A 26,066-nucleotide genomic window follows, 5' to 3' on the forward strand; every position below is an offset into this window, starting at 1 on the left:
CTAGATTCCCTCCGATTTTTTTTTGGTTACTTAAAAAGTAACCAAAAATGTTTTTTTTTAAATAATGCTGTAAAATCCAGCAACTCTTCATGAAAATGCTCTTCCCTGTGGTAAATTCACCCATAGAAACATCCTCTCACGTATCCCACTTCCCCTGACCATAAAATTTTTTATACATTAAACGTTGGATCTCACACGTTTTATACTTTAAACGTCTTTGTGTTGGAGAAATTTTTGGAGGGAGGGGACTGTTTTTCTAACTTGTTTTTCTAAGAAATTTTTTTTTCTAGCTTGTAAAAATGAATAGAAAAATATACATATATATATATATATATATATATATATATATATATATATATATATATGTATATATATATATATATATATATATATATATATATATATATATATATATATATATATATATATATATTTATATATATATCGGATTTTCTGATTTTCCGATTTCCCGAAAATATTTGTCGCACGTTGGGATCCCTCATGATCTTAAAAAGGATCACAACTTAAGTGAAAACAGATCTTTCTTCAAATATAAGTATGCTACAAGAGTAGCCTATGTTTGAGTTGGAATCGTAGCCTATGCAAAAAGAATTCTGGAAGGAATCCACAACTAGAATTTTTTTTATCTGAATAGTCCAATCAAAATTTTGAGATAGCATCCTGCTTTCTATGGCTCTAATGAGAGAAAGGTTAAGATGGCTAGGGCACGCTTTGCGGATGAAGGATGACAGATTACCGACGATTGTCCTTTTTGACCAGCGGTCTAGGGCTAAGCAGAAAGCTGGTCATCCACGGTTGGGGTGGGAGGATTTCATAAAGAAAGCTTTAAATGAAATGGGAATTTTCTGGGAGAGTGTAAAAAGGGACGTTTTGAATATATTGGATTGGAAGAGGACTGAGCTTAGCCGTGTTGGCCTCAGAGGGCTTGGTGCTGCGGTAATTTGTTAGTAGTAGAAGTATTTTTTTGTTCAGAATAGTTGAAAGGCCGAACAATTATACCTTTCGAGATACCACGATCCTTCTGGGAATAGGTCTAAGTTATTAAATTTGCCCGTCGCTTACAGAAATTACTCCATATATGAAAGGGGCTGTTCTCTCTTCAATATCCCGCTCTTTACGCTAAAGTTTGACGCTTTCTCTCCACTCCATTTTTTAAAACATTAAAAAACTTTAGCGTAAAGAGCGGGGTGTTGAAGAGAGAACAGCCCCTTTCATATACGGAGTAATTTCTGTCCGTTTTAAGTTTTAATGTCGCTCCTTACTTTTGGTTAAAAAAACTTGTTTTTTATTTATTTAATTTCTGAACGTTTTTGAATTAAAGCATGTTTTGATTTTGGCTCTCCACACTGGAATAATTAAAACGAAATTTGGCTATATTTTTTGTTTTTTGGCTAAATGTTTTTCTCATAGTTTTGATCGGATAATTTTAGAGAAAAAGGAGCAGAGGAGGCCTAGTTACCCTCCAATTTGAGGCTACTTAAAAAGGCAACTAGAACTTTTAATTATTTACGAACGTTTTTGTAACTTACGAATTAACTTACGTAACGAACTTCTATATTCGTATGTTTTTACTACTTATATGAGGGGGTTCGCCCCCTCGTGAATACCTCGCTCTTCATACTAAAGCTTATATTGTGTCCCAATTCCTTAAGAATGGCCCCTGAATCACAAAGACCGTAGAATAAATAGTTGAAAATACTAAAAATACTTTAGCGTAAAGAGCGAGGTATTAGAAGGAAGTGAACCCCTCATATGCGTAATAATTTCTGTTCGTTTTAAGTTTTAATGCTCCTCATTACTTTCAGTTGAAAAGTTTTTCATATTTTTTAAATGCTGGAAAATTCTGCGCCCCCTTCATGGAATTTCTCTTCCCCCATGGAAACTTTTCCCCACAATCGCTCAACCTCCCCCAACCAAAAAATTCACCTGAAAGCATCAATACACTTCCCAAAAACCATTACTACATGTAAACACTGGTCAAAGTTTGTAACTTACAGTCCCTCCCATGGGGACTATGGGGGAGTAAGTCGTCCTCAAAGACATAGTTATTAGGTTTTTCGACTAAGTTGGATAAAATGGCTATCTCAGAATTTTGATGCGGTGAATTTGGGAAAAAAATGAGCGTGGGAGGAGGCCTAGGTGCCCTCCATTTTTTTGGTCTCTTAAAAAAGGCCCTAGAACTTTTAATTTCCGTCAGAATGAGTCCTCTGGCGACATTCTCGGACCACTGGGTCGATACGATCACCCCTGGAAAAAATACGGCAAAAAAAAAAACGAAATTCAACATTTTTGTAGATAGTAGCTTGAAACTTCTACTATAGGGTTCTCTGATACGTTGAATCTGATGGTGTGATTTTCGTTAAGATTCTATCACTCTTAAGGGGTGTTTTCCCCTATTTTCTAAAATAAGGCAAATTTTCTCAGTCTCGTAACTTTTGATGGGTATAACTAAATTTGATGAAACTTATATATTTAAAATCAGCATTAAAATTCGATTATTTCGTTGTAACTACTGCTATATAAAATTCCGTTTTTAAGAGTTTCGGTTATTATTGAGCCGGGTCGCTCCTTACTACAATTTGTTACCATAAACTGTTTGATTAAATTTGTTTTAAGCATTTGAAATTCACTCATGTGAGCCTCTTCACCTCAAAGCAGCCCAGTCTTCAAATGACAGCTAAATCTTTCATTCAGAAAAGGGGCGGATCCAAGGAGGGCACGGGAGCACCCCCCCCCCATGACATGATGTTGTATTTTTGGTTGGGACAGCTTGCTCTGGTTTGGGCCTGGACGAAAGTAATTTTTCTTTGTAATTGATTTTTAATAGTTGAGTTTTTCATAAATTTTTCAATATTAAGACTGTTTTTTTTTTTTGTAAACCAGTTTGAAAGAAGATTTTAGTCACTTTGTGCAGTCTTTGTTAACTTTTACTAATGTCACATACCGCCAAAAATTATTTAATTAAATTTAGGTTTATCAACGGAATCTGACCGTATTACTGCAAAAGCCAACTGCAAGGCAAAGATCTTCATTTTGTAGTAACAAGGAGGAGAAATTAAAATCATAACTTCTCTTTACTGTCAAAAATTTGTTTTTGAGTCTGTCTTGCTATGGCACTAAGGCAAAGAAATTGATAGGCCTATCATTACTTTTTTGGTAGTCTGTTTTGGTTTTTTGGGTTTGCTTGTTTTGCAAAGAGGGATGGCTTTTACAACACAGCCTAGTAGTTTTTTAGCGAATTTGTATAATAGAAAATAAATGCATGAGAAGCGCAAAATTTATTAATTTAAGTTTTTGTGAGAAATGATGGCCACTTTACTGCCTATTTTCATCTAATCAAAGCTCCGCATTATACAACATATCACCTCCTCTGTTCATCTTAAAACATTAAAATAAAGGCCAAACTCTTTAATACTTTAGACTATTTCCTCTACCCTACAACGCATAATTGTTGAGGTTCCCTTTATTTTGCGGGCATTTTTTTGTTTGCAAGTTTATCTAAGCAACCTATTATGCCCTCCCCCAAAGAAAATCCTGGATCCACTATTTTCTCTCTGAAAATCGAATTTAAAATAACAAATTTCAAGACATTAAAATGTCTAATAACCAGACAAAGAGCCTGAGTCATAGATCTCAGCAAAGAATATCTAAACAGGTTTTTCGGAAGTGACTCAGAAAAAGCAAGTCTTGACTTGAGAGACCGAGTATCGGGTGCTTGAGAGACCGAGTATTGGGCATGTTGCAATCCAATCAAAGATTCTGCCCGGGATTTAGTCTGTGACCGACAACCGGTGGGTTTACCCTATTGCAGCTAAAACAAAAATAAAATTTTGGCAAAATTCTAGTTTATTGACTTTTGGCTATCTCAGAAAGGGGTGAGGCTAGGATAATGAAACTTTCAGGGATGGGTCTACAGGCTAAAGTATTTCCCAGGAAGGTATTTTGAAGTACCTACCTTCACTCCTTCTCCCTCTAGAGGGCCCTGACCTTTGATGACCTTTAAAAATATGTGTGTTATAAAAGTGAAACCTTGCAAAACAGATCTTCTGCTTAATTGAGGTACAACAAAATTGTTTTCAGCTTCACAACTTTACTCAATCCCAATTTTTTTAAGGTTTTGGAGATAGGCCTATGCAAATACAATTCCTAAATTTTGAAAAAAAAATCACTGATATGGCTCAGAATTCCACTCAAATAACAGGAATTGCATTTTCAGAACTAAAGGCAGTGAAAAGCAACTGGTAACTGAAAATTAAGGTAAAATGTTGTTTTGTCAAAATTTCAGTAGGTGCAGACCTGTCATGTAGGCAAATTTCAGGGCTCTCTATAGAGAGAAGGAGTAGAGGTAGGTACTTTAAAATACCTTCCCATGATATACTTTAGCCTGTAGACCCATTCCTGAAAGTTTCATTTTCCTAACCTAACCCCTTTCTGAGATAGCAAGAAGTCTCAACTAGAATTTTACCCAATTTTGTTGTACTTCATTCAAGCAGAAGATCTATTTTGCATGGTTTCACTTTCATAACACACATATTTTCAAAGGTCAGGACCCTCTAGAGGTAGAGGGAGTAGAGATGGTACTTCAAAATACCTTGACCAAAGCATAACAGTTCAAAAATAGGGATGAAACCTTTTCATTGACAGTGAACAGATATAAAATTTCTTAATTTTGAACACATATACAGTGTTCACCATCAGCAGTAAAACTTCCTGCTTTTAGACCTATCCCTGCAAGTTTCATTTTTCTAACCTAACTCCTTTCCAAGATAGCCAAAAGTCAATAAACTAGAATTTTACCAATTTTTGTTGTTCATGGGATATTATTGACTTACCAATTAAGTGAAAATTCCACTCAATGCCTTTTTTTATGTTCTTTACAAAATATAATAATTGCTTCTATTGTAAATTCAAATTTAAGTACTTTTATAGCTCTTGAGCAAATGTTTCTGATCCTAGTATTTGGGTATAAAAAAGGCTTAAAACATTTGTCTTAAACTTACTGTTTCATTATAAGTCCATTTTTTTAATGTGATACAGCCTAACCCACAAGTACTGATTTTCTACAAATTAAGTTGAATAAATTTTACAATTATGTATGCTGTTTTCTTCTTTCTTGATACATTTTTGATAAAATATCTATAATATGAATGTCAACACAAGAATGTATAGATTTTGGTAAAATTATAACAGTTCATATAACTGGCTTACCAATAAAGTGAATATACCACTTGATGCCTTTTTTTTGTACTTTATGAATATAATAATTGCTTCTACCATAAATTCAAATTTAAGCCTTTTATTCTAACCTAAACTAACCTTATTATAAATAATTTTAGCAATGAGAAAATATAGCATTATTTTTTTTTTAAACAATAGAAAAGATGGTGCTGAGAAAACATAGTATTATTTTGTGGAAAACAAGCAATAAGTCATACTTTAATTGAAAATTTGTCATTTTTAAGAGCTCAAAAAGTGCTTAAATTCGAATTTACAGTAGAAACAATTATTACTTTTGTAAAGAGCATAAAAAAGGCATCAAGTAGTATGTTTACTTTATTGATAAGTCAGTTATATGAACTGCTATAATTTTACCTAGATTTCTATTTCTTGCTGTTGTTTCAAATGTCAATTTCCACAGGTATAATGCCACAACAGTTTTGCATTGGCCAGATCCCTCCTATTCCCAAAAAGGGAAAAAGATCTTGAAGATTGTCAATCATACCACCCTATAACCATTTTGTATACCTTGTTCAAAATTTTTGAGTCTATTATTCTCAGTGAAATTTCTTCTAAGTGTAATTCTCCTGTGAATCAGTAGGTTTCCAGAAAAAAATTAAGTTGAGAGCATGCTCTTTTTGCCCCTTTTTAATGTTCTAGCTGATGTGGAAGGATCTGGGGATTTCCTTGTTCTTTTTGCACTTGGCATAGCTAGAGCATTTGATTTCTGTATATTTGCCCAGATTTTGACAGAAGCTATAAAAAGAGGGGTTGATATTTCTGTTATTAATTGTCTCTGTTATATGTATAGTCATCTTAAAGCTAAAACAAAAGGGGGTTCTGATCTTTTCAATATATTTAAGGGTGTCAGACAGGGTGGTTTAACTTACCTTAAATTACCTTAAATTGCAACTTGGAGCAATTGAAGGATTTTCCATCCTGTAGCATTGCTCAGCATTTCTTCAAAAATTCAAAAAAACTTCCCCTGCTCTTTTTAATAATTCAGTTTCTGCTGCTCAATGCTCTGTCAGGTGCACATGTATTTATGGTGGAATCAATGTTTCTTTATTTACATATGCTGATGATATTTTGAATCTAAGTCATACATTTTTGGGAAGCAAGAGAACTTTTTCTAAACTCCAGCATCAATATAAGCAAATCATTCTGAATTTTAATGTTGATAAAACTATAGCAGTCACTTTCAATCTTATGGGTACTCTGATGTGTAACTTGAACTTTCTGAAAGATCTATTCTGCTTTCTGATAGCCTTATTTATCTTGGCATGCCCTTTGGAAGAAGTATTAAAGAAACCATTAAGCTTAAATTCAAAACCTTGCTAAAAAGTTTGAATTGCATATGCTTTGCTTGCAAATAACAAATCTTATTGTTATTAATCTTATTCAAACTTTACAATAGTCTAACTGTGCCCCATCTTCTTGCTATATTCCCCATTTGGAATTTTTTTTTCTGCTTCAAATAAAAAAAAATATGAACCAAATCTGTTTTAAATTTGCCAAGTATCTGCTGTATCTGCCTCCTTGGACCAGGAATTCTTCTCTGGTACAAAAATTTAAATTGTTTCTGCCTGCAAACAATATTGATAAAAGAGTGGGAGATTTCAACATTTTTATTAGTAAAAAATATACGTAACTTAAGAATTAACTTGCATAATGAACTTTTATATTCTTATATTTTTATTCCGTATATGAGGGGGTTTATCCCTTCGTTAATACCTCACTCTTTACACTAAAGCTTAAATTTTGTCCCAACTCTTTAAGAATGACCCCTGAATCAGAAAGGCCGTAAAATAAATAGTTGAAATTACTAAAAATACTTTAGCGGAAAGAGTGAGGTATAACGAGGTTTTAATGCTGCTCCTTATAGACATATCTTTGCATGAGCCCCTCAACGAAATACAAAGTGATGAAATAATGCATGCAAAATTCAAAGGTGAAAAGTACAATATATGGAAAACAACCGACATTGCTACAAAGTACCCTTTGCTCTGGGATAAAGCGCAGTTCTACGTTATTGCTTTTCCTACGTCTTATCTTGTTGAAGCGGCATTTAGTCGTGTTTCTCAAATGTTATCAAAAGATCGCAATAGACTTGACATTGTGAAAAGGGGTGATCTTCGACTATCATTAACATCAATATAACCAAATATAAATAAACTCGCCGAGAAGAATCGACCACTGGGATCTCATTGAATATTAAATTAAAAAAAAAAGTTTATTGTAACGGTAAGTAAGGAGCGACATTAAAACTTAAAACGAACAGAAATTACTCCGCATATGAAAGGGCTTTTTCTCCTCAATGCCTCGCTCTTTACGCTGAAGTTTGACCCTTTCTCTTAACTCTACTTTTTAAAACAGTAAGAAACTTTAGCGTAAAGAGCGGGGCGTTGAGGAGGAAAAGTCCCTTTCATATACGGAGTAATTTCTGTTCGTTTTAAGTTTTAATGTCGCTCCTTACTTTCATTTCAAAAAACTTATTTTTTTTATATTTAATTTCTGAAAGTTTTGAATTGATGCATGTCTGAATTTGGCTCTCCATACATAAATTATTAAAATATAATTTGCATATTAATTTTTTTTTTGCTAAATGGCTTTCTCTTAGTTTTGATCAGACGATTTTGAGAAATGAGGGGTGGGAAAGGAGGCCTAGTTGCCCTCCAATTTTTCGGTTACTTAAAAAGGCAACTAGAACTTTTAATTTTTAACGAACGTTTTTATTTGTAAAACATATACGTAACTTAAAAATTAACTTACGTAACAAACTTTTATATTATATATTTTTGATTATATATATGAGGGGATTTGTCCCCTCGTTAATACCTCGCTCTTCACACTAAATCTTAAGTTTTGTCCCAATTCTTTAAGAATAACCCCTGAATCAGAAAGGCCGTAGAATAAATAGTTGAAATTACTAAAAATAATTTAGCATAAAGAGCGAAGTATTTATCTCCTCCTAAATACCTCGCTCTTTGTGCTAAAGTATTTTTAGAACCCCTAATATGCGTAATAATCTCTGTTCGTTTTAAGTTTTAATGCTTCTCCTTACTTTCAATTGAAAAAAATTTTTCATGTTTATATTTTCATTGTTGTTTTTTTTTTTTAATAGTAATGCTAGAAAATAATGCGCCATTTTCATTGAATTTCTCTTCCCCAATGAAATATTCCTCCAAGGAAAGATCCTCCTATATAGCCCCCTCCCCTGAACCCCACACCCAAACCAAAAAAATTCCCCTGAAAATGTCGGTACACTTCCCAATAACCATTACTGTATGTAAACATTGGTCAAAGTTTGTAACTTGCAGCCCCTCCCCAAAGACGTAGATATGGTAAGTCATCCCCAAAGACATAGTTATTATGGTTTTCGACTATGCGGAACAAAATGGCTATCTCAAAATTTTTATCCGTTGACTTTGGGAGAAAAATGAGCGTGGAAGGGGGCCTAGATTCCCTCCGATTTTTTTTTGGTTACTTAAAAAGTAACCAAAAATGTTTTTTTTTAAATAATGCTGTAAAATCCAGCAACTCTTCATGAAAATGCTCTTCCCTGTGGTAAATTCACCCATAGAAACATCCTCTCACGTATCCCACTTCCCCTGACCATAAAATTTTTTATACATTAAACGTTGGATCTCACACGTTTTATACTTTAAACGTCTTTGTGTTGGAGAAATTTTTGGAGGGAGGGGACTGTTTTTCTAACTTGTTTTTCTAAGAAATTTTTTTTTCTAGCTTGTAAAAATGAATAGAAAAATATACATATATATATATATATATATATATATATATATATGTATATATATATATATATATATATATATATATATATATATATATATATATATATATATATATATTTATATATATATATCGGATTTTCTGATTTTCCGATTTCCCGAAAATATTTGTCGCACGTTGGGATCCCTCATGATCTTAAAAAGGATCACAACTTAAGTGAAAACAGATCTTTCTTCAAATATAAGTATGCTACAAGAGTAGCCTATGTTTGAGTTGGAATCGTAGCCTATGCAAAAAGAATTCTGGAAGGAATCCACAACTAGAATTTTTTTTATCTGAATAGTCCAATCAAAATTTTGAGATAGCATCCTGCTTTCTATGGCTCTAATGAGAGAAAGGTTAAGATGGCTAGGGCACGCTTTGCGGATGAAGGATGACAGATTACCGACGATTGTCCTTTTTGACCAGCGGTCTAGGGCTAAGCAGAAAGCTGGTCATCCACGGTTGGGGTGGGAGGATTTCATAAAGAAAGCTTTAAATGAAATGGGAATTTTCTGGGAGAGTGTAAAAAGGGACGTTTTGAATATATTGGATTGGAAGAGGACTGAGCTTAGCCGTGTTGGCCTCAGAGGGCTTGGTGCTGCGGTAATTTGTTAGTAGTAGAAGTATTTTTTTGTTCAGAATAGTTGAAAGGCCGAACAATTATACCTTTCGAGATACCACGATCCTTCTGGGAATAGGTCTAAGTTATTAAATTTGCCCGTCGCTTACAGAAATTACTCCATATATGAAAGGGGCTGTTCTCTCTTCAATATCCCGCTCTTTACGCTAAAGTTTGACGCTTTCTCTCCACTCCATTTTTTAAAACATTAAAAAACTTTAGCGTAAAGAGCGGGGTGTTGAAGAGAGAACAGCCCCTTTCATATACGGAGTAATTTCTGTCCGTTTTAAGTTTTAATGTCGCTCCTTACTTTTGGTTAAAAAAACTTGTTTTTTATTTATTTAATTTCTGAACGTTTTTGAATTAAAGCATGTTTTGATTTTGGCTCTCCACACTGGAATAATTAAAACGAAATTTGGCTATATTTTTTGTTTTTTGGCTAAATGTTTTTCTCATAGTTTTGATCGGATAATTTTAGAGAAAAAGGAGCAGAGGAGGCCTAGTTACCCTCCAATTTGAGGCTACTTAAAAAGGCAACTAGAACTTTTAATTATTTACGAACGTTTTTGTAACTTACGAATTAACTTACGTAACGAACTTCTATATTCGTATGTTTTTACTACTTATATGAGGGGGTTCGCCCCCTCGTGAATACCTCGCTCTTCATACTAAAGCTTATATTGTGTCCCAATTCCTTAAGAATGGCCCCTGAATCACAAAGACCGTAGAATAAATAGTTGAAAATACTAAAAATACTTTAGCGTAAAGAGCGAGGTATTAGAAGGAAGTGAACCCCTCATATGCGTAATAATTTCTGTTCGTTTTAAGTTTTAATGCTCCTCATTACTTTCAGTTGAAAAGTTTTTCATATTTTTTAAATGCTGGAAAATTCTGCGCCCCCTTCATGGAATTTCTCTTCCCCCATGGAAACTTTTCCCCACAATCGCTCAACCTCCCCCAACCAAAAAATTCACCTGAAAGCATCAATACACTTCCCAAAAACCATTACTACATGTAAACACTGGTCAAAGTTTGTAACTTACAGCCCCTCCCACGGGGACTATGGGGGAGTAAGTCGTCCTCAAGGACATAGTTATTAGGTTTTTCGACTATGTTGAATAAAATGGATATCTCAGAATTTTGATGCGGTAAATTTGGGAAAAAACGAGCGTGGGAGGAGGCCTAGGTGCCCTCCATTTTTTTGGTCGCTTAAAAAGGGCACTAGAACTTTTAATTTCCGTCAGAATGAGTCCTCTGGCGACATTCTCGGACCACTGGGTCGATACGATCACCCCTGGAAAAAATACGGCAAAAAAAAAACGAAATTCAACATTTTTGTAGATAGTAGCTTGAAACTTCTACTATAGGGTTCTCTGATACGTTGAATCTGATGGTGTGATTTTCGTTAAGATTCTATCACTCTTAAGGGGTGTTTTCCCCTATTTTCTAAAATAAGGCAAATTTTCTCAGTCTCGTAACTTTTGATGGGTATAACTAAATTTGATGAAACTTATATATTTAAAATCAGCATTAAAATTCGATTATTTCGTTGTAACTACTGCTATATAAAATTCCGTTTTTAAGAGTTTCGGTTATTATTGAGCCGGGTCGCTCCTTACTACAATTTGTTACCATAAACTGTTTGATTAAATTTGTTTTAAGCATTTGAAATTCACTCATGTGAGCCTCTTCACCTCAAAGCAGCCCAGTCTTCAAATGACAGCTAAATCTTTCATTCAGAAAAGGGGCGGATCCAAGGAGGGCACGGGAGCACCCCCCCCCATGACATGATGTTGTATTTTTGGTTGGGACAGCTTGCTCTGGTTTGGGCCTGGACGAAAGTAATTTTTCTTTGTAATTGATTTTTAATAGTTGAGTTTTTCATAAATTTTTCAATATTAAGACTGTTTTTTTTTTTTTGTAAACCAGTTTGAAAGAAGATTTTAGTCACTTTGTGCAGTCTTTGTTAACTTTTACTAATGTCACATACCGCCAAAAATTATTTAATTAAATTTAGGTTTATCAACGGAATCTGACCGTATTACTGCAAAAGCCAACTGCAAGGCAAAGATCTTCATTTTGTAGTAACAAGGAGGAGAAATTAAAATCATAACTTCTCTTTACTGTCAAAAATTTGTTTTTGAGTCTGTCTTGCTATGGCACTAAGGCAAAGAAATTGATAGGCCTATCATTACTTTTTTGGTAGTCTGTTTTGGTTTTTTGGGTTTGCTTGTTTTGCAAAGAGGGATGGCTTTTACAACACAGCCTAGTAGTTTTTTAGCGAATTTGTATAATAGAAAATAAATGCATGAGAAGCGCAAAATTTATTAATTTAAGTTTTTGTGAGAAATGATGGCCACTTTACTGCCTATTTTCATCTAATCAAAGCTCCGCATTATACAACATATCACCTCCTCTGTTCATCTTAAAACATTAAAATAAAGGCCAAACTCTTTAATACTTTAGACTATTTCCTCTACCCTACAACGCATAATTGTTGAGGTTCCCTTTATTTTGCGGGCATTTTTTTGTTTGCAAGTTTATCTAAGCAACCTATTATGCCCTCCCCCAAAGAAAATCCTGGATCCACTATTTTCTCTCTGAAAATCGAATTTAAAATAACAAATTTCAAGACATTAAAATGTCTAATAACCAGACAAAGAGCCTGAGTCATAGATCTCAGCAAAGAATATCTAAACAGGTTTTTCGGAAGTGACTCAGAAAAAGCAAGTCTTGACTTGAGAGACCGAGTATCGGGTGCTTGAGAGACCGAGTATTGGGCATGTTGCAATCCAATCAAAGATTCTGCCCGGGATTTAGTCTGTGACCGACAACCGGTGGGTTTACCCTATTGCAGCTAAAACAAAAATAAAATTTTGGCAAAATTCTAGTTTATTGACTTTTGGCTATCTCAGAAAGGGGTGAGGCTAGGATAATGAAACTTTCAGGGATGGGTCTACAGGCTAAAGTATTTCCCAGGAAGGTATTTTGAAGTACCTACCTTCACTCCTTCTCCCTCTAGAGGGTCCTGACCTTTGATGACTTTTAAAAATATGTGTGTTATAAAAGTGAAACCTTGCAAAACAGATCTTCTGCTTAATTGAGGTACAACAAAATTGTTTTCAGCTTCACAACTTTACTCAATCCCAATTTATAAGGTTTTGGAGATAGGCCTATGCTAATACAATTCCTAAATTTTGAAAAAAAAATCACTGATATGGCTCAGAATTCCACTCAAATAACAGGAATTGCATTTTCAGAACTAAAGGCAGTGAAAAGCAACTGGTAACTGAAAATTAAGGTAAAATGTTGTTTTGTCAAAATTTCAATAGGTGCAGACCTGTCATGTAGGCAAATTTCAGGGCTCTCTATAGAGAGAAGGAGTAGAGGTAGGTACTTTAAAATACCTTCCTATGATATACTTTAGCCTGTAGACCCATTCCTGAAAAATTCATTTTCCTAACCTAACCCCTTTCTGAGATAGCAAGAAGTCTCAACTAGAATTTTACCCAATTTTGTTGTACTTCATTCAAGCAGAAGATCTATTTTGCATGGTTTCACTTTCATAACACACATATTTTCAAAGGTCAGGACCCTCTAGAGGTAGAGGGAGTAGAGGTGGTACTTCAAAATACCTTGACCAAAGCATAACAGTTCAAAAATAGGGATGAAACCTTTTAATTGACAGTGAACAGATATAAAATTTCAACTGGATATTTTGAACACATATACAGTGTTCACCATCAGCAGTAAAACTTCCTGCTTTTAGACCTATCCCTGCAAGTTTCATTTTCCTAACCTAACTCCTTTCCAAGATAGCCAAAAGTCAATAAACTAGAATTTTACCAATTTTTGTTGTTCATAGGATATTATTGACTTACCAATTAAGTGAAAATTCCACTCAATGCTTTTTTTTATGTTCTTTACAAAATATAATAATTGCTTCTATTGTAAATTCAAATTTAAGTACTTTTATAGCTCTTGAGCAAATGTTTCTGATCCTAGTATTTGGGTATAAAAAAGGCTTAAAACATTTTTCTTAAACTTACTGTTTCATTATAAGTCCATTTTTTTAATGTGATACAGCCTAACCCACAAGTACTGATTTTCTGCAAATTAAGTTGAATAAATTTTACAATTATGTATGCTGTTTTCTTCTTTCTTGATACATTTTTGATAAAATATCTATAATATGAATGTCAACACAAGAATGTATAGATTTTGGTAAAATTATAACAGTTCATATAACTGGCTTACCAATAAAGTGAATATACCTCTTGATGGCTTTTTTTTATGTACTTTATGAATATAATAATTGCTTCTACCATAAATTCAAATTTAAGCCTTTTATTCTAACCTAAACTAACCTTATTATAAATAATTTTAGCAATGAGAAAATATAGCATTATTTTTTTTTTAAACAATAGAAAAGATGGTGCTGAGAAAACATAGTATTATTTTGTGGAAAACAAGCAATAAGTCATACTTTAATTGAAAATTTGTCATTTTTAAGAGCTCAAAAAGTGCTTAAATTCGAATTTACAGTAGAAACAATTATTACTTTTGTAAAGAGCATAAAAAAGGCATCAAGTAGTATGTTTACTTTATTGATAAGTCAGTTATATGAACTGCTATAATTTTACCTAGATTTCTAGTTCTTGCTGTTGTTTCAAATGTCAATTTCCACAGGTATAATGCCACAACAGTTTTGCATTGGCCAGATCCCTCCTATTCCCAAAAAGGGAAAAAGATCTTGAAGATTGTCAATCATACCACCCTATAACCATTTTGTATACCTTGTTCAAAATTTTTGAGTCTATTATTCTCAGTGAAATTTCTTCTAAGTGTAATTCTCCTCTGAATCAGTAGGTTTCCAGAAAAAAATTAAGTTGAGAGCATGCTCTTTTTGCCCCTTTTTAATGTTCTAGCTGATGTGGAAGGATCTGGGGATTTCCTTGTTCTTTTTGCACTTGGCATAGCTAGAGCATTTGATTTCTGTATATTTGCCCAGATTTTGACAGAAGCTATAAAAAGAGGGGTTGATATTTCTGTTATTAATTGTCTCTGTTATATGTATAGTCATCTTAAAGCTTAAATAAAAGGGGGTTCTGATCTTTTCAATATATTTAAGGGTGTCAGACAGGGTGGTTTAACTTACCTTAAATTGCAACTTGGAGCAATTGAAGGATTTTCCATCCTGTAGCATTGCTCAGCATTTCTTCAAAAATTCAAAAAACTTCCCCTGCTCTTTTTAATAATTCAGTTTCTGCTGCTCAATGCTCTGTCAGGTGCACATGTATTTATGGTGGAATCAATGTTTCTTTATTTACATATGCTGATGATATTTTGAATCTAAGTCATACATTTTTGGGAAGCAAGAGAACTTTTTCTAAACTCCAGCATCAATATAAGCAAATCATTCTGAATTTTAATGTTGATAAAACTATAGCAGTCACTTTCAATCTTATGGGTACTCTGATGTGTAACTTAAACTTTCTGAAAGATCTATTCTGCTTTCTGATAGCCTTATTTATCTTGGCATGCCCTTTGGAAGAAGTATTAAAGAAACCATTAAGCTTAAATTCAAAACCTTGCTAAAAAGTTTGAATTGCATATGCTTTGCTTGCAAATAACAAATCTTATTGTTATTAATCTTATCCAAACTTTACAATAGTCTAACTGTGCCCCATCTTCTTGCTATATCCCCCATTTGGAAATTTTTTTTCTGCTTCAAATAAAAAAAAAATATTAACCAAATCTGTTTTAAATTTGCCAAGTATCTGCTGTATCTGCCACCTTGGACTAGGAATTCTTCTCTGGTACAAAAATTTAAATTGTTTCTGCCTGCAAACAATATTGATAAAAGAGTGGAAGATTTCAAATCCTCCACTAGAAAACTCAACCACCAGTGGTCTTCCCTCTTCATATAGTATGTAGTTATGTTTGTGTTTGTTGATTGTAATCTCTCTTTTTGCATTGTTTATTTTATCTTTTTATATTTTTTTTGTCTTACTCTGTCACTATGGCTACAAACCCTCCTTTGTTTTGTTGACAGGTCAGAAATAAATCGATTTATTGATTGAGATCAAAAAGTTTGTGGTAATGAACTGTAGTAAGGAGCAACCTGGCTCAATAGTAACCAAAACTCTACAAAGTGGAAATTTGATACCAATAGCTACATCAAAAGAATTGCATTGTAATGCTGATTTTAAATATATAAGTTTCATCAAGTTTAGTTCTACCCATCAAAAGTTACAAGCCTGAGAAAATTCGCATTATTTTAGAAAATAGAGGGAAACACCCCCTAAAAGAATCTTAAGAATCCTCATAGAATCTTAACGAAAATCACACCATCAGATTCAGCGTATCAGAGAACCCTACTGTAGAAGTTTCAAGCTCCTATCTACAAAAATGTGGAATTTTGTATTTTTGCCAGAAGGCAGATCACGGATGCATGTTTATTTGTTTGTTTGTTTTTTTTGTTTTTTTTTCCCCAGGGGTGATTGTATCAACCCAGTTGTCCTAGAATGTTGCGAGAGGGCTCATTCTAACGAAAATGACAATTTCTAGTGCCCTTTTTAAGTAACCAAAAAAATGGGAGGGCACCTAGGCACCCTCCCACGCTAATTATTTTCCCAGAGTCAACAGATCAAAATTCTGAGATAGCCATTTTATTCAGCGTAGTCGAGTAACCTTATAACTATGTCTCTGGGGACGACTTACTTCCCCACAGCCCCAGTGGGAGGGGCTACAATTTACAAACTTTGACCAGTGCTTACATATAGTAATGGTTATTGGGAAGTGTGCAGGCGTTTTCAGGAGCATTTTTGGTTGGGGGGGATTGAGAAGAGGGGGATAGGCTTGGGGAACTTTCCATCAAGGAATTTGTCATGGTGGAAGAAAATTTCCATGAAGGGAGTGCAGGATTTACTAGCATTATAAAAAAAAAAACAATGAAAAAATAAATATGAAAAAGTTTTTTCAGCTGGAAGTAAGGAGCAGTATTAAAACTTAAAACGAACAGAAATTATTACCCATATTAGGGGCTCACCTCCTCCTAATACCCTGCTCTTTACGCTAAAGTATTTTTAGTAAGTTCAACTATTTATTCTACAGCTTTTTTGATTCAGGGGTCATTCTTAATGAGTTCGACGAAATTTAAGCTTTAGTGTGAAGAGCGTGGTACTGACGAGGGGGCGAACCCCTCATATATGTAATAAAAACATGAGAATACAAAACTTCTTTACATAAGCTAATTTATAAGTTACATATATCTTTTACTAATAAAAAGATTTGTATAAAATTAAAAGTTCTAGTTGCCTTTTTAATTAACCAAAAAATTGGAGGGCAACTAGGCTTCCTCCCCTGCTATTTTTTCTCAAAATCAATTGATCAAAATTATGAGAAAGCCATTTAGCCCCGCCCCCCCCCCAAAAAAATATGCAAATTTCGTTTTAATTATTCCTCTGCAGAGAGCCAAAACCAAAACATGCATTGATTCAAAAACGTTCAGAAATTAAATAAAAAAAAACAAGTTTTTTTAACTGAAAGTAAGGAGCAACATTAAAATTTAAAACGAACAGAAATTACTTCGTATATGAAAGGGGCTTCTTTCTCACCAACGCCCTGCTCTTTACGCTAAAATTTTTTAATGTTTTAAAAATCTGGCAAATCTGGCATTAACCCCCTAATTGGGATTGCATAAAAATGAGTCTGTTCATTTTTCGGGGGGTAAAGAGTTTAGAGAAAGAGTCAAACTTTAGTGTAAAGAACGGGGCGTTGGTGAGAAAGAAGCCCCTTTCATATACGAAGTAATTTCTGTTCGTTTTAAGTTTTAATGTTGCTCCTTACTTTCAGTTAAAAAAACTTGTTTTTTTTATTTAATATCCCACAAGGTTCCAGTCCAAAGTGGTATTTAAACTTATACTAAAATTATTAAATTATACTAGATTTATAAATGGATTTTCAATAAAACAGTAAGTTTGAAGCCAATATTTTAAGCGTTTTTTATGCCAAAACTATGAATATTTTGGTCATTTTCAAGAGCTCAAAAAGGGATTAAATTTGAATTTGCAATAGAAGCAATTATTCTGTTTGTAAAGAGCTTAAGAAAGGCATCAAGTGGCATGTTCACTTTATTGGTAAGTCAATAATATGAACAAAAAAAAATGACCCAAAATTGTTTTCATATAAATTAAATATGCTCTTTCACTCTGTTACTTCAGCTTTAGACTAACATTATCTTTGCTACTTTATTCTCTTAGCCCAAAAAAAGGCTTTATGTCACTTATAGGCCTGTTCAGAAAGATGGCAAAGATAAAGTAGAAAATTCTAGTTTAGCTACTTTTTGCTATCTTGAAAAGGGGTTACAATTAGGAAAATGAAAGTTTCAGTAATGAATCCCAATTTATTAGGTTTAAAAGATCTGTAAATACATTTTCTATACTTAGAAAAAACCATTGATATGGCTTGTAGGAAAAATTTCTAAGACTTATACATCAGAAGAGGGTTAACATACAAGCTTGGCAAACCATAGTTTATCTTATTTTCCTTTTTTTTTTTTTTTTTTTTTTTTTTTTTTTTTTTTTTTTGATTTAATCTTTCCCAATCAAAAGAGTTGTTCCATTATTTCAGGTCTTGAGTCTCTTCCTATTGAGCTTCAAAGAAATTTTAGTCTGATGAGAGATTTAGATCAACGAGCACAGTCTATGCTAAGAGACATAGATGAAATGTCAAATGAGTTTATAAAAAATTCTTTAAATGTTCCTGGTGATAAGAAAAAAGAGACAATTGAGAAGATTCAGAAGCAGTATGGAAAAGCAAGAGAATTGGGTGATGATAAAGTTCAACTTGCTATACAGACTTATGAACTGGTAAGTTGTTTTATTTGTGAATTATTAGCTATCCAATTTTTTAGTATATTTTTCTCTTTTTATCATAGGCAGTGCAATAGCGCTGTCTAAGTAAAGAGCAATGTTGGCACAATGTATCAATTTTTTTTCGTCTTAGACCAGGGCACTTTGTATCGACAGAGTTGTCATAGAAACTTCGAAAAGGGCTCATTCGATCGGAAGTTGAAAGGTCTAGTGCCCTTTTTAATAGTCAAAAGTGGTAGGAGGGTAACTAACCCCCCTCCTACGCCCACCATTTCCCCAAACACATCCAATCAAAATTCTGAGATATTTATGTTGTTCAATGGACTTGAAAGGTCCAGGAATTATGTCTGTGAGGATGATAACCCTTTACAGCCCTTGGGGTAAGGGTTGTAAGTTATGCCCTCAGGGCATATAAGGTTTATATAGAAACACTAGTTGTATGAACTTTGGAGGGGGCTCTTTGGATCGATAATCAGAATTCCCGGTCCTCTTTTTAAGATTCAGAGTGATCTGAGGGTGGATGCCCCCCCCAACACATTGTATTTTCCAAACAAACACAAAGTAGAAACAATAGGTTTTTTTTTTGTTTTTTTTTTCCCTAAGGCAGTGGAATTCAATTCAGTGGATATTTTGGTTCTATGTCCAAGGGTCGTCTTCAGCACCACGCAAGAAAATATATATATATATATATATATATATATATATATATATATATATATATATATATATATATATATATATATATATATATAAACTTACATTAAAATGTGAGAAATAAAACTAATAATGTTTTTAAAAACTTCGTTGAAGTATGGATGTAAGTGTTGTTTTAAAAAGTTTTTAAAAACATTGTTATTTTTAATTATTACATTTTAATGTAAGTTTTATATATTTATATATATTTTTTTTCTGGTGTTGTGCTGAAGATGGCCCTTGGACATAGGACCGAAATATCCTCAAAATTGAATTCTACTGTCTTAGAGAAGAAAAATTTCCGTATTGCTTCTACTTTGTGTTGATCCCAAACGCATCTGACAGAAATTCTGTGATGGCCATGTGTTGTCATAGAAACTTCGAAAGAGGCTCATTTGATTGGACTTTGGAAAAGCTAGTGCCCTCTTTAATAGTCAAAAGTGGATGGATGGCAACAAGTCTCCCTCCATGCCCTTCAATTCCCAAGACACATCTAATCAAAATTTCGAGATAGCCTTTTTTCAGCGTAGTTGAAAGGTACTGAAATTGTGTCTTTGAGGATGATAGCACCCCCCCCCCCCTCCCATACGCGGCCCTCAGTGCAAGGGTTGTAAGTTATGCCCTGAGGGAAAATCACATTTTTATGGCAAGTGTGGTTGTAAAAACTCCAGTGGGGGCTCATTTTATGGAACCCAGATGTTCTAGTGCCCTTTTTATGAGTTAAAAAGATCAGAGGGCGACCCTCCCCCCCCCCTCTCCCACGTTGTATTTTCCACAAATGCATCTTATGAAATTGTGATATAGCCACTTGTTCAAAAATAGCCCAAAGGTCATATAATAAGGCCTTTGAGGTTGGAAAAATCCTCCAGAGCCTGGCTATGCCCAAGGGACATATAAGGTTCTTATGAAAGAAGTGGATGTGTGAACTTTAGTAGAGGGTCCTTTGAAGACTAAATATATAGTTCTAGTTCTCTTTTAAGATTCAAACATGATGGAGAGCAAATAACCCCCTCCCCACTCCTTGACATTCTCTTTTCCCGGCATTCCAAAATCATATAACCATGTCTGTAGGGAGGACACAATCCCCCAAAGCCCATGGGTAAGGGGTGTAAGTTATGCCTCTGGGCATTTTTAAGGTTTTTTTGGAACCAGTGGTTGTATAAACTTTGAATTAGATGGAGCTCATTTGATTGAAAGTCGGAAGTTTTAGTGCCCTTTTTAAAAACACATAAGTAAATTCTATTATAAATAAATACCCATCAGAACTAGACTAATTCAAAACACTTCTTATTGTAGTTTATTAAAATATGGATTTTAATTTGAAGGTCTGTGTTTCTTTCGATTAAGCCCGAACACACTGGAAGTAAGCTGATTCTTCAGTTTTTAAACTCTTTTTAAAGTCTAAATAGGAATAAATTCCCATTTTGAATAAACTAGCAATAAATAATTACTATTATTTATTCTAAATTAGCAAAGGGAGTGGTGCATAAAATTTATAGTTTTAGGGTTGGCCACCTAGTAAACTACATACCAAAGAAAGGTTTAATATATAGAAGCAAAAAGTGAGAAAGTAACATGAAAAATATTCTTCCCATACTTTTTTATGTTTCCCTTTACACTTTTTAATGGGAGAGCCTTCTAGCTCTTCTTTGGTAGTCTTATCCTCCAGCCTCATAGCAGTGAAGATCTGCAGCGTTACTAAAACATCCTTTTAGTTATGATTAAGTAAAATAATAATTTTTCTTTCAACTGAAAGTAAGGAGCAATATGAAACTTAAAACGAACAGTAATTATTTTGCATTTGAGGGGGCTGCCCCCTCCCCAGACCCAAGCTTTTTATGCTAGAGGGTTGAAGTTGATTAAAACACTTCCGATTCAAGGTCAACGGCCCTTGTGCTGCCGTGCAAAAGATGGGGTAGCAAAGTAGCAATGCTACTTGGCAGTTTTTAAATTTGTTGGCAGATTTTGTCTGAAGATACAATTTGTACATATAAAAATACTTTTTGCTAAAAAAAAGCTGTTAAAACACAAGTTGTGTGGCAAAAATGTCAGCAGCTTTTGAAATTCTGTCGAATTCTACTACTGGCAGTTTTGGAAGTTTTTCCACAGTGGCTCTTGTGTTTCTGGAGGCGTTGTTAAGGAATTGTGAAGAAAATCAAACTTCAGAAAAAAACATTTCCTCAACCCCTTTTCCCCTGTTAAAATTCCCCTCATAAACTTTCTTTCACACGGGAAGTTTTCCCTGTGCCCCCCCCCCTACAAAAAATTCCTTCCAACGAATTTATGTACATTTCCGAATAACAGATATTATATATAAACAATGGGCAAATAGCATAGCTTACAGCCATTTCCCCAAGGGGCTGTAGGGGTTCATGTCATCCCAGAAGTATACTTATTGGACATTCAACTATACTAAACCAAATGGCTCTCAAAACCTTGACTGGATGTCTCTGGGGGAAAAGAGGTGTGGGGGGATACTTATCCTCCAATCTTTTGGGTCACTTAAAAAGGGCATTTGAACTTTTGATTTCTGTTCGAATAAGCCCTCACCAATTTTTCAAGGACCATTTTTCTGACACGATCAACATAGAAAAAAAAACGCATCAGATAAGAGCTTGAAACCTCTACAGTAGGTTTCTTTCATATGTTGAATCTGATCGTATAATTTACATTAGTATCGACTGATTTTCAGAAGTGTTTTCCCCCTTGATCAAAAATCAGGCAAATTTTCTAACGCTCGTAGCTTTTTATGGGTAATAATAAACAAAAACAAAATTAATATATTTGAAATCATCCCAAATAGCCAAAATCTTTTGATGTATCAACTACTATCAAAACTAATTAGTTTTGCACGACAGCACAAGGGCCGTTGACCTTGAATCGGAAGTGTTTTAATCAACTTCAACCCTCTGGCATAAAAAGCTTGGGTCTGCGGAGGGGGCAGCCCCCTCAAATGCAAAATAATTACTGTTCGTTTTAAGTTTCATATTGCTCCTTACTTTCAGTTGAAAGAAAAATTATTATTTTACTTAATCATAACTAAAAGGATGTTTTAGTAACGCTGCAGATCTTCACTGCTATGAGGCTGGAGGATAAGACTACCAAAGAAGAGCTAGAAGGCTCTCCCATTAAAAAGTGTAAAGGGAAACACAAAAAAGTATGGGAAGAATATTTTTCACGTTTCTTTCTCACTTTTTGCTTTTATATATTAAACCTTTCTTTGGTATGTAGTTTACTAGGTGGCCAACCCTGAAACTATAAATTTTATGCGCCACTCCCTTTGGTAATTTAGTATAAATAATAGTAATTATTTCTTGCTAGTTTATTCAAAACGGGAATTTATTCCTATTTAGACTTTAAAAAGAGTTTAAAAACTGAAGAATCAGCTTACTTACAGTGAGTTTCGGGCTTAGTCGAAAGAAACACAGACCTTCAAATTAAAATCCATATTTTAATAAACTATAATAAGAAGTGTTTTGAATTAGTCTTGTTCTGATGGGTATTTATTTATAATAATATTTACTTATGTGTTATTATTTATTTATTTTATAATAATGTATAAATAAACAGGGATTGATCTAGAGAGAAAGTGATGCATTTAGGGAATTATTTGATGGTAGACAGAAGAACTATAAAAGATATTTTGGTGTGATAAAAAACATTACTTGATACAAAATTAGAAATAATTGATTAAAATTGTGCTTCTGTTTATTTACTTAATTTTAGTGTTTGTTTTGAAAAGACGTTGTGATTCTAGAACATAGGTGATTGGTGCCCCCCCCCATCTGAAGAAACTATCTAAATATGCTAAATTCGGAGTGAATTTTACTTCCTTATTAATCTTGGAGTTTCTACTTTGAGTAAATATAGTTCTTGGAATTATTTATCAATGCTTAGGGTTCACTGTTAGCCTTTAAAGAATGAAAAAGTTACTATAATATTTTATCTATAGTCTTCTTTGTCCTTTTCTATTAAGGATATATCCTAATTTTTACCCTAATAACCCATAATCTTCTTTGTTTTGACCCTTTTTTTTATCTGATCCAAATTAAAATGTGAGGACAAGGTAGGAAAACTTGGGAGGGGTTCTGAAGTACATTCTAATTTGTTTGTACAGTAATACAGTCTCTAAAGTACAAAGCTCTAGAGTTTAGATATTCTTTTGTTAGTTGTTGTTTCGATTTTTTTTTAGGGGAGAAGATATTCTCCTATCTTACTCTGTTTCTAAGCCTTTCTCAAATTCATATTCATTCCAATAGATCAGAGCTTCTTAAACTTTCATAATTCCAGACCCCATTTATGATTGCGAGTTTCTTAACGACCCCAACAAATATAAAAGCAAAATAAATTAATATTTTTTTGATGATATATTTATTAGGTAACAATATACATATGCATATGAAAATATATAAATTTAGAATTCGTTTTGAAACATATAAAAATTTAAAATTGAAATTTGCACAAAATGTTATAGAAATGTTTTTATTATAGTTTCCAAAACAAAAGTGGATTCTGACCGTCTTAATTGTCTCGAATATATCTAAGTATTTGCGTGGTAAATATGAAATTAAAGTTTACCTTAAAAATTTAATGAGATGGATGTGCCTGTTTTTTAGTGCATAACAAATCAAATCTTGGTGTAATGTTTGAAACTGCTGGACGTAAGACCTCTTCAACATTTTTTTATTACTGAACGACATTAGGATTTAATGTGTGTTAAAGCTGAGAAAGTAACTTCACATGAATATGTGGTGTTGAATGGCAGAAGTACATTTAACGCCATATCGGCGATAGTGGGAAATTCAGTTCTAGTTTCGATCCAGAATTCAGTCAAGGGCTTTTTTGGAATTGTAGTTTCAAGTTTGAGTCACACGAAAGCTCAGCAAATTCCTCTTGAGCTTTAAGTGACAGATGATCAATCTCACTTATGCCAATCCAAAACGGTTTTTGAATCCAAACTATTTTTTGTAAATCAATATTTAATATAAAATATATCCGGAACTGTATTTCTAGCGCTTTTTAGTGATCTACAATAGTTTTTGCAATAAAAGTTTTACAATGAATTTTCTCAATTACAAAACTGTCGACACTGGAAAACATTTCGAACCCTACTTTTCCAAATGCTGATCTTTTTAATAAAACTTTCAGTTTTATCATTTGAAGTAAATATATCGCAATTTTTTCCTTGAAGAGACAAGTTAAGATCGTTTAACTTCGCAAAAATATCTGACAAATAACACAGCTTGGATAGCCAAAAGTCATTTTGAAAAAAAAAGCAACAAATCTACATTTTCGCTCAGTTAAAAATATTTCGATCTCGTCCTTTAATAACAATTATCTTTTTAAACATTGACCTCTTGACAACCATCTTACTTTTGCATGTAATAACAAAGTTGTGTAGTTGGAATCCGTATCCTTACAGATATTTGAAAATAAGCGACTGTTAAGGGCATGGTTCTTAATCAAATTTATGACCTTAACAGCATCCTGAAGCACATCGTTCAATTCTGGTGCTATCAATCAATTAAGAAGCGTCCAAAGGATTTTTACATGCCGGGACTGTAAGGTCCCGTCGGTCGCGAAAGGGTTAAACTCACTAATTCGGAATAACATGCACTGTGTTCACAATCGTACAATGGCTAAATGAAAATAACACTAAATGTTTATATAGTTTCTTCGAAATAACACTTAGAAATTTTTTTGATAATATTTATCAGGATATTTCGGTTTTAAGAGATTGACAAAAATAAATCTACATTTTTTATACATTTCTATAACATTTTCTGATTCATAGTAAATTTATACAAAATATTATAATGATCGGAATAGATCGGAATAGACAGTCTTTTCGAACCAGAAGATTTTAAGATATATTTATCTACGATGATTGTTATTTTTCTTTATAACAGTAATTTTACAAGTTAAAAAACATTTTTTGTTAAATTGTATTTTATCACCGGCGACCCCATAATTTTGCTACGTGACCCCAAATGGGGTCGCGACCCATAGTTTAAGAAGCCCTGCAATAGATGTAAATAATCAAAACAAACTTGTGCTATCAAAGGGATTTGATGATTTCAAAAACATCTTTTTAAAGTATCTATCTATAACAGAGTAAGCTTCAATTATCTGCTAAGGAAAAGTATGTTTTAAAACTGGGATGCGCAAAATGTTTCTTCAAAAGCTGCTCCTCGATGAAATGTAGAATAATTTCTACGGTCTTTCACCGTAACATATTTACTATGATTAGTCAATAAACGGCTGAACCGTCATCGCCAATAGCGGCTAAATCATTCACCTACCAGAAAGTGGTGAAATGATTTATTGTGCAGTTTAAATAACTTTAATGGTTTTTAATATTTAAATATTTATAATTTAAATAGCTTTAATGTTAAAAAAGTGATTTCTGAAAAAGTGCTAAAAAATACTTTATTTAAATATCTCTTACTTTAAAATTCTCACTTTCGAAATTTAAACACAGAAATGCTTGAATCGAAAAGGTTTTTTGGCTACTGCCATTCGTACAAATAAAAAGTTGCCGAACCTTTCCGGGCCAACGTTGCAACGTATTTTGCGTATATGTAAAAATGGGAAAAAAAATTGCTGTGTAAAAATGTTATCATGCTTTCTAATGTTTTTTTGATTTCCATTCATTGTTTGTTGTCTTTCAGGTTGACAAACATATACGTAAGCTCGACTCAGACTTAGCTCGATTTGAATCAGAAATTAAAGATCGTGCCAAAGCAAATAAAAAGGAGGAAGAGGTCCCGGTAACACAGAGTAAGTCATATTTTTTATTAACGTTTTATGTTGTAGGCTGCAAGGTAGTACTATTTACTGATAAG

At 33.4% G+C, this 26,066-nt stretch overlaps 1 protein-coding gene across 1 annotated transcript in view; it reads left to right on the forward strand.

Annotated features, from left to right (window-relative positions):
* LOC136039497 (inhibitor of growth protein 4-like) overlaps nt 1-26,066 on the forward strand; it is a 53,046-nt gene that overhangs the window by 17,883 nt on the left and 9,097 nt on the right. The window contains exons 2-3 of the mRNA XM_065723285.1: nt 18,287-18,525; nt 25,893-26,001. Of these exons, the coding sequence (XP_065579357.1) occupies nt 18,287-18,525; nt 25,893-26,001 (348 nt within the window). The remainder of the gene's footprint in view (nt 1-18,286; nt 18,526-25,892; nt 26,002-26,066) is intronic.

Source organism: Artemia franciscana, chromosome 19 (genome assembly GCF_032884065.1).
Source record: "Artemia franciscana chromosome 19, ASM3288406v1, whole genome shotgun sequence".
Classification (NCBI taxonomy): domain Eukaryota; kingdom Metazoa; phylum Arthropoda; class Branchiopoda; order Anostraca; family Artemiidae; genus Artemia; species Artemia franciscana.